Here is an 18,316-nt window from a genome sequence, read left to right on the forward strand (position 1 = left end):
AAAATTCATAAATGGTTATCATATAGTTGGTGATTATTAATTTCAGTGGATTAAAATAGTTTAAGATCATATTATTTTAAGTTGGATTGTAAACTTATAATAGATTATATAACTGTTTTAAAAAACAGTCTATTAAAATCGGCTAGCAACAGTCACAAAAAACGGTTGATAAAAGTAACTGACAACGATCACTCAAAAATGATGGACTAAAGTTGACTAACAACAATTGTTGAACACCAATCTACAAAAGTTGGTCGATCACTAAACAATAGTTGACAAAAGTTGGCCAACCACACAACTATCGAAAAGCAGTCGACAAGTTTGGCCAATGGCAATGTAAAAAAATTAGGGTAGGATGTTGACTAACGACCATTGGAAACATTTGTCGAAAGTCGGTTGACAATGATTATTGAAAATAATAGCGGTCAACAAAAATAGTTGTCATAAAAACGTTCTTTGAAAGTTGATCGACGATGACTGTCAGAGGTCAACCAATAATGATTGTAGAAAAAACAGTAGACGAAAGTTGATAGTCAACTGTTAACAAAAAAAAACAATAGAAAATTGTATCAGATGACAAAAACCATAAACGAAAATTGGTTAGATGGATGTTCATGGATGACAGCCATTGAAGACCATAGTCGAATATTGGCCGACAAAAGTTGACGGAAATAGCTGTTAGAGGTTGGTTGGTGAGGATAGCCAAAATGTTTCGTACAAATTAAGGAGATTAACCCTTAAACACAAAATTTTAAGACCGCAATTGAAACTAAAAAAAAATAGAATCTCTAAAGGAAAATTGAAGGCCCTTATCTCTCACACACATGCAAGGCTTGACCCATTTCCCTATGACGTGCAAAACCACTTTCCATTCATGTTCATGACATCTCTCCTAACACAATGCCGATCTAACCTACCATATAAAAGACTATATAAAAAGTTAACTTACTCCATCGTCATACGCTACCAACAAACTTTTTTTTACCACTTCGGTGAGGTTATAAAACTATTGTTTATAAGAATCTCTGACTGATTTAGTAGAGCCGTATGGACCCAGACTTCAAAACACAAGAAAGAGTGAAACCTATTTAGGACGGATTTACTACAACCGGATGAGCAATACACCATGCGACCTTTTAACATCTTGAACGATGAGAATGAATCTTACTTAACATTAAAGAATCGTTTCAAGAAAATTACAACTTCACCTACCACTCATCTGACGTTTTAATAGTACATAATGATGTTAAGGAGACATCAGTCATTTGGGAAAATAAACCATGTTTTATTTAGGACGCGATGAGGTAAATAAGACATCAACCATTTGGAGAAAAAATGCTTTTTTCTTCTCCAAATAAATCAGTAAGATAGAAAGCATATTTTGATCATTTCTATAAAATCTTTCAAAACAAAGGTCATGATTTTTTTTAATGCTTTAAAAATAAACATTTGCACTTCTGGGTTGGATTAGGTAACAGATTTCAACAAAGTGTGATACACCACAAGTATAGAAATATAGATATGGTGCATAACACGAAATAACAAAACACAACAAATCAAATCACTTCAAATGAGATTTCAATCCTACTATCCACAAAGAGAAGTTTTGATGTGTAAACTTGAGCTAAGATGAATTTGGTGATAGATCAAAGAGATCTAACTCATATTCAATCAGAAAACAACAGTCTCAGCATCCTTATATCAAACAATGTATACAACATCTTTAACGCACATCATCAACTGAGTCTCAGCCGTTGGCCTTCTACTTTCCTAAAACAATCATCAATAATATTCTCCAAACTTATTATCACCCTTCTAAGATAATCCAATATTCTAGTCTTCAAACTGTTATAATGTTCCGAACAAGTTTAATGAAAGAAACATCCTTTAAAAACAGAACGTCTCCATCATCCAGAATCACTTTCCAATACTACAAAAAATAAAAAGATAACTGAACGTTAGTTCTAATTGCTTGATGCAAACTTAGATATTAATCTCCGCCACGGTTATGTACAATGAGAAGAATTAAAGCCGAAAGAGGTATAAGACACTGTGATAATGACAACTAGATGAAATACAAACAAACCCTTTGAAAGCAGCATCACCTCAAATATTTCCAACTGTAGGCTGCCGCAAGAGCCTACTGCGTCATTTAATCACATCGAGTCAGGTACAAGATCAGATGTAAGGTGTAATAGGTTGCTTAAAAAGCAGACTTACATGGTAAAAATGCTAACTCAATGAAAGCATAGATATGTTTCTCTCCCGCAGTTTGCCTATCTATATTTCTTTAAAGGAAAATTTATGCAATGCATCCTCGAGATAATGACTGTAAGCCAAAAATCCTACCAAAAAGAATATTATACAAAATCGAATAGAATTCCTGAACTTTCTTCTCTGCCACCAGTTGTGCAGCTTCGAGGTATAAAGAAATTTCAATAGTTCGCATCAGCGGTCCCGACTTTTCACCAGATTAATGGTAAATCCACTGTAGCAGTTTGGGTGTGATACAGATCAAATTCCCAATGATGCCAATGCTTGCTTGAACATAGTATAGGATATCATCTTCACAGATCATCAACAGGACATTCCATTCCCATCAGAAGGAACACTTACAACAGAATGAATTTTGTTATATAGATTGTGAGCATTATATGGATGTACATCAAGAACCAAGATAAGGTTTTTACTCAGCACAGCTACCGTGGACGAAGAGAAGAGACTCACTAATGTTACTTTTCTTGGCTAAATAGTTGAAGTTTTTCAATAAGGTCCCCTTTTAGAGATTCTGGTATCCGTGAAATAAACTTTTGTTTGGCCTCTTCAATCAGCAATTTCCTGCATTGTATATAAATCCACGTATAAATTACAAAATATTAAGACAGGAAATATGATTGGAGTAAAACCAAGTCAAGTAGGATAGAGGGTGTTGAGCCTAAACATTATGCTTAAACTCTAACAAGGATGGCCCCAAGTCAAGTCACCACGGTCACTATGTATCATATAGATGACTCACTATGCAAACCAAACATTTAAGTCAACTAATCTAAGTTTCTAACGTCCTACAACAAAAATCCTAGATCATCTAATAAAAGCAATCAAAAGGAGCCCTTTGAAGGTTATTAAAAGACTCGAAAAGGGGAAAATAAAGCACAGTTCAATCAGCAGGAGATATCCCCACTACAAAATCATAACTCTCCATTTTTTTAAAACAAAAAGAAAACACAAATGGATCATAATTCTCAATTTGAAAAGGTAACGGAAACAGGAAATCCACCAAATGAAAATCTAGAAACACAGAACCTGGGCATCAGTATGAAGAACCGTACACACAAGCTCTAGACACGAGTATGGCTTATCAGCATTGGCACATTGTTAATGGGTGTTTATGCACAGTTTTTAAGTAAAAATTGGTATAATTTTCTTTTAGAGACAATAAAAATTGGAATACATTTATAGACTATTCCCTATAGGACTGCAGTCCATAAAATACCCAAACAAAATACCCAAGTTTAACACTAAAATACCAAACAAAATGGCAAAACAGAGGTAGCATTCTGATATCCTTTATTTATATATAAGCCAAAAAGGTGATTACAGCCATCATGATATGATAATAACGAAGAAAAGACACAATAAAACATACCCAGCCTCCTTATAACAAGCTGAATATTCTCATAGGCTACAGCAGCCTCTCCTACCAAAAAACAACCAAATAAAACCTAGCTAGCCAATCCCCAAAAAGACATGTTTATATTCCTGCCTCTCATTCCTCCCCGTGCGCCCCACTTGCATGATCTCTTTCCCTATCATTCCCTCATCATTTGCTGCCTGGGGTTTTACCTTTCTGACCCTCCTTTTGTATGTATGGACAATCGGGAGCCTTACAGTAGAAGAGAGAGTTGCCTTATCATTAGTTTTGATGTCTTGTTGGGGATTGGGTAGCTAGGTTTTATTTGGTCATCTTTTGATAGGAGAGGCTGCTGTAGCCTATGAGAATATTCAGCTTGCTATAAGGAGGCTGGGTATGTTTTCTTGTGTCTTTTCTTCGATATTATCATATTGTGACTGCTGTAATCACCTTTTTGGCTTTATATATAAATAAAGGATATCAAAGTGCTACCTTTGCTTTGCCATTTTGTTTGGGTATTTTAGTGTTAAACTTGTTGTATCTCTACAACTGGTATCAGAGCCCTGAAACTGGGGGTTACTCGACTAATGGCTCAAAGACAGATAGAAGAGAGAGTTGATGGAACTGAAAAGGAAATATTGGGCTTGAAAAAAATGATTCTGGAAATGAAGAAGTCCATGGATAGGATGGCTGACGAAATGAGAGAAAACCATAGTTACAAAAGAAGAGAGGAGTCCAGAACGTTTGATGGTTCGGTTATGAAACTCAAGGGAAAAGTGGAAGAAACGAACACCCCAATGGAAGCAAATGCGACAAATGTAGATCGAAGCAAGTATAAAAAACTGGAAATGCCAATGCTTGCAGGGGAGAATCCCAAATCCTTGGTATATAGAGCAGAGCACATCTTTGAAATTAATAACCTGTCGGAAACAGAGAAGGTAAAGGTAGCTGTAGTTAGCTTTGAACAAGATGAGGTTGATTGGTACCAGTGGAGTCAACCGAAAGAAGATCGAGTCCTGGGAGGACTTGAAAGGAAGAATGTTCAATATTTTTAGTGATTCCGGGCAGAAAATTTGGGCGAGGCTGATTCGAATAGAACAAGATAGGTCCTATAATTGATTGTGTCAAGAAATTTGTCAACTACTCAACTCCATTGCCACACATGGCCGAAAGCGTGCTCAGGGATGCGTTTGTGACAGGTCTTGAACCTGCCCTTCAAGCAAAGGTTATCAATAGACATCCTCAAACATTAGAGGAGTGTATGAAGGAGGCACAGCTGGTGAACAACAAGAACTTAGCAATGAAACTAGCCAAGGCAGAGTGGGGAAGAGTTTAACAGAAGGGAGGAGAAAGTGCAGGCAAGAGTCAAGTCAGTAGTGAGAAAAGTATATCAAGAAAAACTTAGTTTACAATGAAACATATCACAATTCCTATTAAGGGAAGTTATCAGAAAAATTAACCCCCAATTAAAAAGCTATCAGATACGGAGTTCAAAGCAAGGATGGACAAAGGGTTGTGCTTTAGGTGCAATGAGAAGTATTCACCGAGCCATAGATGCAAGGTAAGGGAAAAAGGGGAGTTGATGCTCTTCATTCTTAACGAGGAAGAAAGTACCGGAGAGGAGGCATCTTCGGAAGGAGTGACAGAAGAAGTGGTAGAATTAAATCAATTAGATATAGTTGAGGCAACAGAAATTGAGCTAAAAACCATCAAGGGGTTCACCTCCAAAGGAACAATGAAGCTGAGAGGAAATGTGAGAGGGAAAGAGGTAGTGGTCCTTATTGATAGTAGAGCCACTAATAACTTCATACACGAGGCATTAGTTGAGGAACGACAGATACATTGAGCAAGGAACACAGTTTGGGGTAACTATTGGCAATGGCACTCGTTGCAAGGGCAGAGGCTTGTGTAGGAGAGTAGAATTGAGATTCAAAGAATTGACTATTGTAGCGGATTTTCTAGCGGTGGAATTGGGAAGGTATTGACCTAGTTTTGAGGATGCAGTGGCTGGATACCACCGGAACAATGAAGGTACATTGGCCCTCCTTGACCATGACTTTTTGGGCGAACGATAAACAAATTGTGCTCAAGGGGATCTGTCACTCATTAAGGCAGAATGTTCACTGAAAACATTAGAGAAAACTTGGGAAACAGAAGACCAAGGGTTCCTCTTGGAACTACAAAACTATGAAATAGAAATGGAGGATAATTATGATGAAGAAACAGAGGAAAAATGAAATGAAGAAGAATTACCCATGATTCAATCCTTGCTCAAGTATTATGTTGACATATTCAGGACATCAAAAAGGCTGCCTCCAAAAAGAGCAATTGACCACCTCATACTAACTCTACCAGATCATAGGCCCATCAATGTGAGGCCTTACATAACGCTTATACATTTAGCATTTATATGTTCTTCACATTTGACCTTCAAATTGTTCACAAGTATTTGATGTGTGTTTATCGTGCAGATACAGTTTCTTAATGCCAATTTAAATACCATTAGAAAGAAAAATGCCTTTTATATTTATGAACAGTCAAAGCTTATGAAGAAGAACTAACAATCCAGGTTTAAGGAATTCCCAACAAAATGGAAAGCCAAAAAAACTAACAGACTTTCTTCAGAAGAGGAATGATAATTTCAAATAATAATGACTTGCATGAGAAGTCGTCCGAACATGTAAAAAGTAATACATACTTTAAATCATTACAACTTTGAGTGGTGTCCATTTCCCGTAAGCATAATCTCTTCCTTGAACGCATGCAATTGAAGACTTCCTCTAACCAACCGCATGACCTTAAAACTGATAAAGTTTCTCTCTTGAGACTAAATATAGATTACAGAAAGATTGTCAGAATCCCAAAAAGTATTGATAAAAGTAAAGCATAAAGGAAATAAACTAAAGAGGTACATCAAAAGCTTTATAGTAAGAGATAATACAACTGGTAAGCGTGAGTTTGGCACACATAATTTAAAAACTTCTTAAGAAAAAACTCTTATTTTATAAAATTGGTTTTAAATAAAATCCTTGTATGTTTGGTGACATTTTCTTAAAAGTAATTTTAATCACAAGTTGCTTGGTTATAAAACTCTTAAAGTATTTCATAAAATTGGTTTTAGTTCAAATCCTTGTATGTTTGGTGACATTTTCTTAAAAGTAATTTTAATCACAAGTTGCTTGTTCCAAAACAACCATAAAACAATTCTAAACTGATTCTCACTCAATCACCTTTTGGATAAGCTAACTTCAAATTGATTCTTTAAAAAATGAATATAAACCAATTTGACTACTTGAAAAATGATTTTATTTATCAACAAGCACTCTAGATTTAAGAGAAACAAACACTTTTGGCACCATATTGTGTATATAAGCCATGGTTTCCTGTTTGACGACCATAGTGTATATAGGTCAACAAAGACAAATCTAGTCAGGACAAGAAAATTCTCATTCATCTTAATCTACCAAAGATCATAAAATGAAAGTACTGGACTTCATTGAATTCAATAGAGAAATGTTTTTTAGGAGATTGACATACTCTTGTTTCAGGTCTTCAACTCTTTCCCGAGATTGAGCATCCTGTTGAAACAAGATACAGAAGTCTGACTTTCTTTTGGCCCTTCTGACCTCAGAGGGGCAGTTGCTTGCATTATCCACTTCATCATGATTAGACCCCCTTCCTGAAGTGAACTTGTTATTCATAGGATTAATATTGCATGGGTCATGTTTATCTGCTTTCATTCCCATACTCCCACCATTGCCATTACTGCTCACTAACACAGATTTATGTTCCCTCTCAATGACATCATGTTCAACTTCAAAACTTTTCTTGCTATTTCCATTCCCAAGAGAAGATTTATGTCTTGCACCATTTTCCAGAGGCAATGAGTTTACATTCTCTTTCTCATTCTCCTTGATGGATTGATCCTCCTCAAGAACAATCTTTCCGTTAATGGTGGAAGGAGCTCGTATGGTATTAGAATGTCCATTCATATTAGAATGTCCATTCATATTAGACTTTCCTCGTGAACTGAAAGTTGGTTTATCTACCTTAGATAAACTTGAAAGTTCCTTCCGAGAAGATTGCTCGACATGGGATCTTGTCTGTGCTGTTTTAGTAACAACAGAATGTTTTGAGACTTTGGACCCATCACTGCGATTACATTCATGAGATTTTACACCATTGGAAGCAAGAGCTGTGCTAGCAGTTACTGGCCTTTGGTTCGTACGAGAGAAAAAGAGAATATAAACCTTTTCTGACAAAACCTCTTGCAGTGTTGAAACTGTAACATATGAGTCGTTGCAGCAATACCACCTACCTGATGCATCCTGCTAAGAAAATAAAGAAGACCTTATCAGGATCTGAAATTGTAATATATTTTGTAGGTTTTATACAAATATGGCCCAAAATAACCTTGATATATGCATAATAATGTCCAGATTCTGCAGAGAAACCTGAATGCACTATGGTACCAAAGAGCTTGTACTCCGGCCGTGAATCCTGTAACAAGATGTAAGAAATTTATTATAATGAAATATATCATAATAAAATAACAAAAGCCCACCCAAAAAGGACCAAAAGGAAGTTGCAATCCGTAGCATAAATGAATCATGCAAAAGATCAAAAACTAAAGAAGAAAGTTGGACAAAGATGCCTATGGTATAATGCCAGTCAATGCTTTAAAAGATTTTTTTTTCATTACACACACACACACACACAACAGAGACAATTTCATCTTCGTCACGAAATATGGAGGAAAAACCCCAAGCCAAAGGAGTTGCAAAAGACATAGCCAATTGGAAAAAGAAGAATCAAAACTAAATGACTGGACATATTTAGACAATTCACACAAGATATAGCCATGAGGACATCGTGCTATACAAATGGAACTCATACGAACTAAAGGCCAGTAACTACTAGCACAAGTCCTTCCTTCAGCGATTCTCAATCAAATCTTTCATATCTTCAAAGGAACTCACATATCTTCAAAAATACAGTACAACTACAAGACTTTGAAACTTTTACTTCTTGCCTATACTGCCATTCGTTGGTGTAAATTAGTTCTCTCTCTTTTGCAATTACGCCCTAAGCTCTTTTATAGGCCATTGGAATCGTTTTCTTCAAATCCAATTGATAGGACTCAGTTTTGGAATTTCGTTCAATCAATGAAATTCTTTGCTTCCGATCAAATATATCAGTACTTCTAGTTTAAAACGTGCCATCACTTGCCGTGCTGTTTTTGGATCATATTTTCCTCATTAATCCATGGGATAAGGCTCCATAAGAAAATGTTAAACTTACCTCAAATCTTTTGCTTCCAGATAATCTTCGTGATATTGGTCACAAACAATGATCTTAAAATGGGGAAAGGAACAAAATTACATTCTATAAATTTTCTCACAAACTGACACAAAAAGGGTAGCAAGTTCCACACCCTTTATATCTATCCATTCCCTTAAATTCCACCAATAAAGCCACCACATATTATATAATCTGCTCCAACAAATCACATTTTAAATTTTGATTAAAATTTAGTTAACCATGATCACTCTAAAATGTCTGTCCCACACTTTTTGTGATTCACTGCACCAATTCATACAGGAAGGTATTTAAAGTGATTGTTCAATAAAGACTAGATTGCACATACACTCTTTCAAGGCCAGACTGTTGACTAAACGAGATGACCAGAATCTAGCACTCATCCCATCCCCTTATTGTCGGCCTCCACTTAAAAAGATACAAGGATATTTACTCTGAAGGTGACCTACCTTAGAGAAATGAAAAGATGATCACAATACATGGGATTGCTGATGCAAATGCCAATTCCAAATAACATTGCAATGATACGCTCACGCTGGACTGTGGAGCCATGATGCAATCTTTGTTTCAATAGATTAATTGAACAAGATGTCTTTTCTCTTTCCCTGCGAGTTGATGTATCTTTTGAACCACTGTCTAAGTAAATTATTGCATTGCAGAGAACTACAAGGCTACACCATTCAACCCAACCATCCCTTAAGAGGTGCAGGTACGGTGGTGACTGAATCCATTTTGGGGAAGCTGACTAAGGGCTTAGGGATCAAAACTAAACAGATGAATTTATGTCTAGCACAATAAAAAATTTCAACAATCATATAAAAAACAAGTCAACGATCAAGTCTCCATTTAAGATTCTAACTATGACGTGTTGATTAACTTTTGATTAGTTGCGATCCTAATCCACCATATTCTAGCAAGCAAGCAAAGAAAATGGCAGATAAAAGTCCTCAGCAAAATAGTAAAAGTTGCAGTTACAGGCATACTGAAAGAGTAATTTCAAATATAAATATAAAATTGATTGAAGAAGGAATAAAGAATTTATTATTGGAAACTTCATTGTGCTACAACTAGTCTAGAACTCTGGCTGAAACCTATAATTAACAAGAAGATTAGATGATTGTTATTTGGTCCCTCCCAGATGTTAAAGATGATCGTTGCAACTTTCCCAATGTCTAGGGTAGAGTCTCCGAAGTAACTAGCAGAGAAATCCTTACCTTTAATACATGAACATTCATCATACATCATTAAGAGTGGATTAGGGCAGAAAGTCTCACGTGAATTTACAGTGAAACGTATTCCCACTAGTTTTCTTCGCTTATGTACCTCATTATATTTATTTAGCTCAATGGACATGTTTACAGGAATAGCTGATAGCTCGAACATACACGCAATCTTAATAAAGAGTCATTTCAGTAACAACATTTTTTTGTTAGACACGCACCTGACTTCCCTTGCACATGAAATTTGAAAGCTGCAAACTCTCCTCGTACGCAATGGCCTTGTCAATCTTACCACCAAATATGCCTTCAAATCTCTGCCAAACCCATCCAAGAACAACGCCTTTACATGAAAGCAGCAACACTACGAACTTGAACAAAGAACGGTGAATTGAAAAATGAAAATAAACAGTAAACCAAAAGTCAGGATAGCAAACCTTCAATTGGATGACAAGAATATTTGGTGCTTGGAGTATCGACATCTGCTTCCTAGCCACCACCAACTTTTTACAACTATAAAGGAAACATAATCTCCCTGAATCAAACCCAAGCAAACGAAGATTCCAAAACCAGAGGAGAAAGAAGATGTATATATAAAAACTTACTTGTCACACTTGTACTTATTACTGCCATCTAAAATTTCCAGTTGAAAGAACTTCTGCAATGCCTCTTTAAGAGAACTACTATGCAAAACATCAAGACTAATATCCATTATCTCGTCAACCTTATTGGAGTCGTTTCCACAAGATAAACATTTCACCTGACTCTGCAAGGCACCCCCGAAAATTTCCTTGACGACCGTGGAGCTTCCAGTAGTAGCTCCACCGTTGTAGCTGCCATTACGACGCAGCTTCTTCAAGCGGAGGCAGGTGTTGTGGCAAGCATCGATGACATAACGAAGGAACTCGTGTGCATCCTCCTGGCGTCCCAAACGAAAATGCTCGGCAAAGATCCTGAGACAGCTCTGGACATTGAGAGGCGAGTCCAAGGTTAGATCCAAGCTCAAAGACCTCACTATACGCCGCTCCAAAATGCAAAAAGGACATTCGCGCTTTCGGTCGGCGTCGGAGGAAGCAAAATCACCTGAGATAGAGATAGATTTAAATTAGGGCAGAAAATGGGAACGAAAATGAAGATGTAGAAAAAGGGAAGAAAAATAGTTACAAAGAGAAGAGTGCTGATTGCGGAGGCAGAAATTGGCGAGGGGAGGGGTGTAAGTGAGACATTGAAGGACGCTGTTGAGGTAGCAGGTATTGCCTAGGTTTTTGAGACCGAGTGGGGGGCCGTTCCGCCGTTTCTGACTCAGTAAACTCGGTTGCCAACTCATTTGCAATTGCAAGGCCATTAACGACCTTCTTCTGCTTCCTGAATAGGTTTATGCAGAGCATTTGAGGCTGCCGGTCCGGTACCTCTACTCCCCGACTGTCGCCGACGGCAACACCACCAGCGAAATCGCATAGCGTTTTTATTATTTTCCCTTCTTTTCCCTCCCTTTCTTTCTCCCTCTCCCTCCAAACCCAAAATAAGAGACGACAAAATCGTTTCCTCTTCTAACCAAAACACGGTTGTTTTTTTCCTTTTTTTTTCTTCTTTTTTCTTTTTCTATATTAATAATTATTATTATTATTTATTGTTTTTCCATAATTTATTCATTCATTTAATAAGCTTTACTTTTTACTTTCTTTTTCTTTTCACTCTTCTTTTCTTAAGCTAACTCCCAATCCAAAATTTTCTAACCCTTTCATCCAAACTAACCTACCCAAAAAAATTAAAAATGGTTTAAAATACACTTAAAAATCTATTTTCTTCTAATTTTTTTAAATAATTTATTTTTAAATTAAACACTTAAAAATATAATCTAAACCCACGCTAAATTTGTTTCAAATCCTATCACTTTCGTTAAATTATATTACATGTTTTAATTATACTTATTTCACTACAAACACATCTGTTTTTATATCGTACTTAGAGTAACGAAAATGACAATAGTATGTAGTAGAGATAGGTGGTAGTAAAAACACTCTCAAGAGTCTTAGTCACATCCAAAATGATACCATATAGCACATGGATGGAGAGGAATGAATTTTAAAATTATGGCAAAATAATGATTTTTTTTTCACAAGCAGATAAACAACAATACATTGTGAAATTTAACCTCTAACCACAAAGCTTTAACAAAAGTTAAGGTCAGAGCACGAACAAATTCTAGCACTACTACTATTTCTTCATAATCCCCTTACTTTCAAGATGTGTGTAGTCTCTTCACCGTCTCAACTAAATCTCTCTTGCATAACTCATCACTAAATCTCGCAACATGTAATCTCCACTTGTTCAACTATTATTCCCATCTTTGATTTAGCAAAGAAACTAATTTAAACGTTCGTAGATGAAATAATACATGTAGATTGAAACCTACCTCTTTAGAACCACATATACGCATACGGCATACCACTATGTTACAAGGCAAAGTCAATTCATATTTCCCTCGTTTAAATGAAATAGTTTAGGAAAGGGTTGTTTGAAACAAATTTAATATATGTTCAAGAAAATAATGAAAGCAAATGGCATTGTACCCCGACATGGCAACATCTTATAAAAATATATCTGCAAAAGGAGAAATAAAATATTCATTGATATCCTCTCCACCACTATATCCTCAAAATAAAATAAATAATTGATTATAACTTTCTTGCATCTCTTTTACCCATAAGAGCAAAGGGGTATGGTGAGCCATTCATAAACTAGAACTAATGGAAAACTACTACTTATAATACAACCATCTTTTCAAGTCACAAAGCCGCAATTCAATTAAGAATTACAAAGTTTCAAAGTTATATAACTCTCTTTCTCCTTCTTCCTTTCTACAATGAGTTACATAAACCTGAACTTTCCAACCCCACACTTCATAAATTCACGTTTGCTAACACCATGATTCGAATTTCCTTCAAAATACCATTAAAGATTAGATATTTAAGTACTCACTGTGAACAATGAATGCAAATGAAATTGAAACTCAAGTCAAATGATCCAACAAACTAGGAAATAGAAAAAAAATGGAAATCATGCCATCAAATTTTTAACTCCACAGATCATTGTATAGACAGTATTGAAACGGTAAGAACTTTGTATCAGAATTCTGAAAGATAGTAAGTAAAACCATTGAGATTCACACCACTATAATATTTTTGGACAGTTACAACCATTGGAACCAATAGAACTCAATTACAATGCTATATGTAAAACAATCTGAATAATTTCTGTAAGATGGGAACAAATCTACACATAAAAGATCTTTGTTTTGAGTCTACCTGACAATTGCCACATGCTTTCATTTTGCTTAACCAGCGAGAGACTGTGCCACTGGTCGTCAATTCATCGGTGTGGAGTATGAAAATTGAACATGAGAGGGTATAAAAATGCCAAAGGATGCAGGTCAGTTGATCTTTACTTTTAACAATTGTGGATAGCCAACTTATGTTCCTAACTGTGGATAGCATATCTCTATACGTCTGAATCTGTCCCTACCATAAGCAAACTTGCGTTCCTTATCGCAGGAGGAGCTGTGAAAAGTGTACACAATACTTTAAAAGGTGCATCTGCAAGTAGTTCAAACTAGGTACTTTTAGCTCGATTTTTATATACTTTTGACTATAAACACGTTAGTATAAAGTGTTTAACAACAAGTCATTCAATGTTTAGTGTGCTTTTAATTCCTATTCCGACTGTTTCAACATGCTTCCAATTCCTACCGTTTAGTGAGCTTTAAACATGCTTCCAATTCCTACTGTTTAGTGAGCTTTAAACATGCTTCTTATTCCTACCACCAGGAAACTTACGTTACTTAACATCCTCTTGACCACCCTACCGTAATTTTTCGCAAAGCATTTCTAACTAAATTACTTCAGACTTTTTTTCTTTTTTTCCCTTTTCAAAAAGCACTTTTATGCTACTCCAAATATGGACTTTGAGAGGCAATTCTCAAATAGAATCGACAAAAGTCAAAACCTATTAAGAAAACTAAGTAGACCTTTCCTGCAACTGACGTCTGCAATTTCCTCTAGAGTGTTGGATTCAGCTATGAGCTCCCTTGAGAAACTATCATTTTTACTGATATTAACTTTTGACACTCAATCAAGGTGGAGACAAAACAGAGGAAAAAGAAGAGCAATCATATACCTCATGATAACTACACCAAACTGCCAAAACAAAGTAACTATTTGTTGCTGGACGAGGATGTGACCATTGGGATGGATTCAAGCTGATCAGAATCATTAGGACTTCCTCGTGAAGCTTCCTTTTTCAACTTGTGATTGTTGTATGCCACAACTCCGGCAATGGCTGTGTCAAGGCGGTGGTAATTAGAAATAAATATGGGGATTTCACCTTCTACGTGGAGTTTTTAATAATTGCGAGAGTACATTGCATAATGATAAAGTAACAATGCCTTGAAATAAATATACGCGTACACACACACACATATATATTTCCAATAGTACAAACAAGAAAATTAACAGAATGAAAGAATAAATAAGATTAAAACTTTGCTACGCAATAACGATTTGAACTGAGATCTTAACAGAATACTCTCCACTCCAGAGTCCAAATTTAACTAGAACAAGATTCTAGAAGAATAAGGATAAACTTAGAAGATATACCTAGCATTAGCAGACTATGAGTAAATCAATTCATTACGTTAAGATATGAAAAAACCAAAAGTTATATGCTTACCAATGCCATATCCAAAGAGATTAATAACGGTCAACTTTACATCCGCAAATAAAAGAGCTGACAATAAGACCACAACCCAGTCCTTGACAACTCCAGCAACACGAATAGTCAAGGCACTTGTATGTGTAATAACAAGGAAAACTGAGAGGTTGAGAGCAAAAGTACATAGAGAGTTGAGCACTAGTATAACAGGAGGAAAGTTCCATGATTCCCGTGCTTCCATCTTTGGTTTCTCCAGAAAGATCCATGGAATGAGCAGGCAAAGGGCACTACACCAATCCAATAAAATAATTATTGTAAATCTAAATAGATATTATCCAGCATGAAGTAGAAAAATTTCAGCAGTGTCAATGTTTACAAGAAAGAGAAAGAATAGGCAATCAGGTACATACCTGCAGGGACTAACATAATACATGATAGAAATAGGATTTAATTTTAGGCCCTTTCTTTTAACCAGGATCTCCATGAAAATTAGTCTTAGAGCTTCCCCTACAACACCTCCCATTTGGTAAACAACACCAATCCAACTGATGTTTATTTCTCCATATGAAGCCACTAGAACACCAAAACTTATCACTGACATGATCAGTAACATTCTACAGCTCATTAACTCAAGACCTGCTGCTACTCCAAGAACAAAGACGGCAACAGGCACTGCAAAGGACATTTGGGAATCCATTGAAATGTTGTCATGATAAATGAAAAATGAACCAAACTAATATTAGCCAATATGCACCAACAGCTGCTGTGGAAATTGGGATGATCCTCTATCCCACTAAACCTTACTTATTGCTTTGAGCATTTGTGCGAAGGCAACAGAGATATACAGGTAAGCAGTGTTTCCCAGCCAAAGAGTCATTGCAAAGGTTGCACCAATTGGGATTACTGATGTAGCATACCTAAACCAGTAATGTTTCATTAGTTTACACACCAGGTCATAAGAAGTAACTATTTGTTATGAAGCAAAATTTCCTTTTTATATAAAGCATCCAGATCAAACAATTATAAAGAAAAAAAGAAAAAAAACACCTCAAAGAAAGAAAAATAAATACCCACACACACACCCCAAAATATCTTATGCTTTGAAGATACACCCACATTAGCTTTTGGAAGACAATTTTACTTTGAAAATAGCTTAAAGAGTTGGTGAGTCAACTTGAAATTAAAGATATTGCAGTCTACATTCTTCATGCAAAGGATATTCATATGTTTCTCCTATTCCTCCACTGTATTAAGCAATAAATTCCTTCAGAACAACTATGTAAAATGTGATATCTGATAATAGACCCATATAAAGTAGCTTTACATACATTTCTGCACTCATACCTTCCTCGATCTTCAAAACCTGAGATAATAAGCAGACTGAGGTCAAGACATTCTGTTTCATATATATCTATATACAAATATTAAAGTATGCACGATATAGTTATTGCTCAATGCCAACCTTACAAAATCAATAGACAATAATCCATAATACCTTAAACACTTTAATGAGTATAAAACATAAGATGGACGAGAAGATCATGTGAAGTAGAGTCAAAGCAAGAGGATAAGGAAAGTTGATCTCCTTTGAGGACAAGACCCACTGCATCAACATATAAGAGAATTCAAAAAGTTTGTCAAAGTAACTTCCAAAATATATGTTCATGTTGTTGTAAAGAAAAAATTATCATTCCATTTATTTGAGAGTTCAACAACATAGAGTAAGAAGATTCAAACCTCTGACTTGTTGATAAGAGGATGTATACATTAATCAGGTGATCATTGTATTATGTAAGATATGAAATGAATAGAAATGATAAAAAAGTGTACTACTAAATTTGTTTATTCTCTTTCACAGGTGACAAAAAGATTAATGTAGGCCGTTCCCTCAAATTTTTTGTTTGACTATCTTAACCGGAGAGCTACTTAATTCACACGAGGTTGCTGAACAGCTCCCAGAAGAAGAAGAAATGCCCTAACATAATGAAACCTACGCAATACGCCTTCTAAAAGTATTTGTTAAGACATAAATATTAAAAAACGAGTCCTAAATGCCCCAAGCTTAAAATTTTCTTTTCCAATCGCTGCCCTCGTTCTAATCACCATTGTACGAGACTGACCGGAGAAAAACAAAATGAAACCATTGCCACCAAATTCAAACCAGAACCCAGAATCATACACCCTAAGGCCTAAACCCAAAACTCAACAGTCGATAGAGCCCAAGTCAATTTTCAAAAAACCGACACAGCAAGAGCATAATCGATGATAAAAATAAAAACTAGATCTAGGACGCATTTGAGGAGAAGTAATCCAAAAACAGAAACTGCAGGGAAAGACGAGAAAGAAAACAAACAAACAATAAACAAAAGGAAAAGGGAAGAAGAGAATTACCTTGTTGAAGAAGATCTGGCCACTGGAGAGAGTAATATAGAGAAGAAGGTAAGCATAAGTGAGCATCTCTCCTTTGAAAAAACCTTCGGCTCGGCGATCCGCCATTGTCCGTTGTCAATAGCAGGGTCAAAGAAAACGATTGTTCAAGCTTCCTAGTTGACGAATTGGGTGGATGAATTGCATGTCATTTGCAATGGCGGATTTTCAGATTCGTAAATATCGATAAGAGAAAGAAAAAAAAGCGCGTAAAAGAGAAAGAAAGCAGAGTAGAGAAGCAGCAAAGCAAGAAGGAAAGGATATGGGTTTTTCTTTTTTATTTTTTTTTATGGCAAAGACTTGCCAAATTAATATCTTACCAAATTGAAGTTGTAAATGTAGATATTTATTACATCTTTACTTGCCAAAGCAATAAACTTAGTTTAAATAATGAATATTTATTACATCCTCCCCAAATAAATTATTATTTTTCACTGTGAAATGAGAATTCGAATCATCCTTGTAAAACTTATAATTGATTTTTGTTAGTGTCGTTATCTATTTATAACTATTGACTAATCTCTAAATTTGATTTTACTCTCACAATTGTTCATTAGTTTCAATTAAAATAACAAATACTTCAATTCCCCAAAATGCATTATTACAGTTATTCTATTGATGTGATTCAGAAACAAATCAAAAATCAAAAATCAACCTATTAACTTTTTTTACAACAATCGAGATATTGATTAAATGAACAAAAATTTTAATTCTTTTAGAACAACGATTACAAAACAAAAGGTGAGAGCTCAACCTTCAATAATATGAGAGAGTTGGTGTGTGGGTTAAAAAATACCAATTCACCGTTTTGATAATAATTACCAACTCATCGTATGTACTTTTATTGTCAATTAGCATCCTAACATTCGATTCTTTTAAAAAATACCAATTTGACCCATATGGTTTAAACTTAGTTTCAGTTATTTTAAAAATCTTCCATAAAATTCCTAAAACAAATTAATTTTACTGGATAATTTAATTTAGGAGTACTTGTAAAAATGACAAAATAAGT

The 18,316-nt window shown here is 35.4% G+C and overlaps 2 protein-coding genes across 5 annotated transcripts; both read right to left on the bottom strand.

The window, feature by feature from the left end:
• Positions 1–1,940: 1,940 nt before the first annotated feature.
• LOC101218797 (ubiquitin carboxyl-terminal hydrolase 25) lies at positions 1,941–11,708 on the bottom strand. Of its 3 annotated transcripts, none has more exons than XM_011654968.2 (8): positions 11,332–11,702; positions 10,773–11,250; positions 10,605–10,680; positions 10,392–10,484; positions 8,045–8,131; positions 7,169–7,962; positions 6,330–6,458; positions 1,941–2,838 (listed from the first exon to the last, which is right to left on the bottom strand). In XM_011654968.2, the coding sequence occupies exons 1-8, from the start codon at positions 11,510–11,512 to the stop codon at positions 2,733–2,735; spliced, it is 1,944 nt and encodes a 647-aa protein (XP_011653270.1). In that variant the 5' UTR covers positions 11,513–11,702; the 3' UTR covers positions 1,941–2,732. The 3 variants fall into 3 exon arrangements, with proteins under 3 accessions (XP_011653270.1, XP_004147765.1, XP_031739553.1); XM_004147717.3 differs by having other exon boundaries at positions 7,169–7,959; positions 11,332–11,701; XM_031883693.1 differs by lacking the exon at positions 6,330–6,458 and having other exon boundaries at positions 11,332–11,708.
• A 1,502-nt stretch (positions 11,709–13,210) lies between these two features.
• LOC101219026 (probable sugar phosphate/phosphate translocator At3g14410) lies at positions 13,211–17,581 on the bottom strand. 2 transcript variants are annotated; one of them, XM_011654970.2, is made up of 8 exons: positions 17,269–17,581; positions 16,373–16,480; positions 16,206–16,240; positions 15,682–15,794; positions 15,288–15,549; positions 14,896–15,164; positions 14,344–14,505; positions 13,211–13,727 (listed from the first exon to the last, which is right to left on the bottom strand). In XM_011654970.2, exons 1-7 carry the CDS (start codon positions 17,371–17,373, stop codon positions 14,381–14,383), a joined length of 1,017 nt encoding a protein of 338 aa, XP_011653272.1. In that variant the 5' UTR covers positions 17,374–17,581; the 3' UTR covers positions 13,211–13,727; positions 14,344–14,380. The 2 variants fall into 2 exon arrangements, with proteins under 2 accessions (XP_011653272.1, XP_004147766.1); XM_004147718.3 differs by having other exon boundaries at positions 13,211–13,763.
• Between the last annotated feature and the right edge of the window lie 735 nt (positions 17,582–18,316).

This window comes from Cucumis sativus, chromosome 4 (genome assembly GCF_000004075.3).
Source record: "Cucumis sativus cultivar 9930 chromosome 4, Cucumber_9930_V3, whole genome shotgun sequence".
Taxonomy (NCBI): Eukaryota; Viridiplantae; Streptophyta; class Magnoliopsida; order Cucurbitales; family Cucurbitaceae; genus Cucumis; species Cucumis sativus.

Coding starts and splice junctions, on each gene's coding strand:
- LOC101219026 (XM_011654970.2), bottom strand. CDS start 17,373: ATGGCGGATCGCCGAGCCGAAGGTTTTTTCAAAGGAGAGATGCTCACT. Junction 16,481..17,268: donor GCCAGATCTTCTTCAACAAG/GTAATTCTCTTC, acceptor ATGTTGATGCAG/TGGGTCTTGTCCTCAAAGGA. Junction 16,241..16,372: donor TACTCATTAAAGTGTTTAAG/GTATTATGGATT, acceptor TTATTATCTCAG/GTTTTGAAGATCGAGGAAGG.
- LOC101218797 (XM_011654968.2), bottom strand. CDS start 11,512: ATGGCCTTGCAATTGCAAATGAGTTGGCAACCGAGTTTACTGAGTCAG. Junction 7,963..8,044: donor ATTATTATGCATATATCAAG/GTTATTTTGGGC, acceptor TTATTTTCTTAG/CAGGATGCATCAGGTAGGTG. Junction 6,459..7,168: donor GTTGAAGACCTGAAACAAGA/GTATGTCAATCT, acceptor ATCTATATTTAG/TCTCAAGAGAGAAACTTTAT.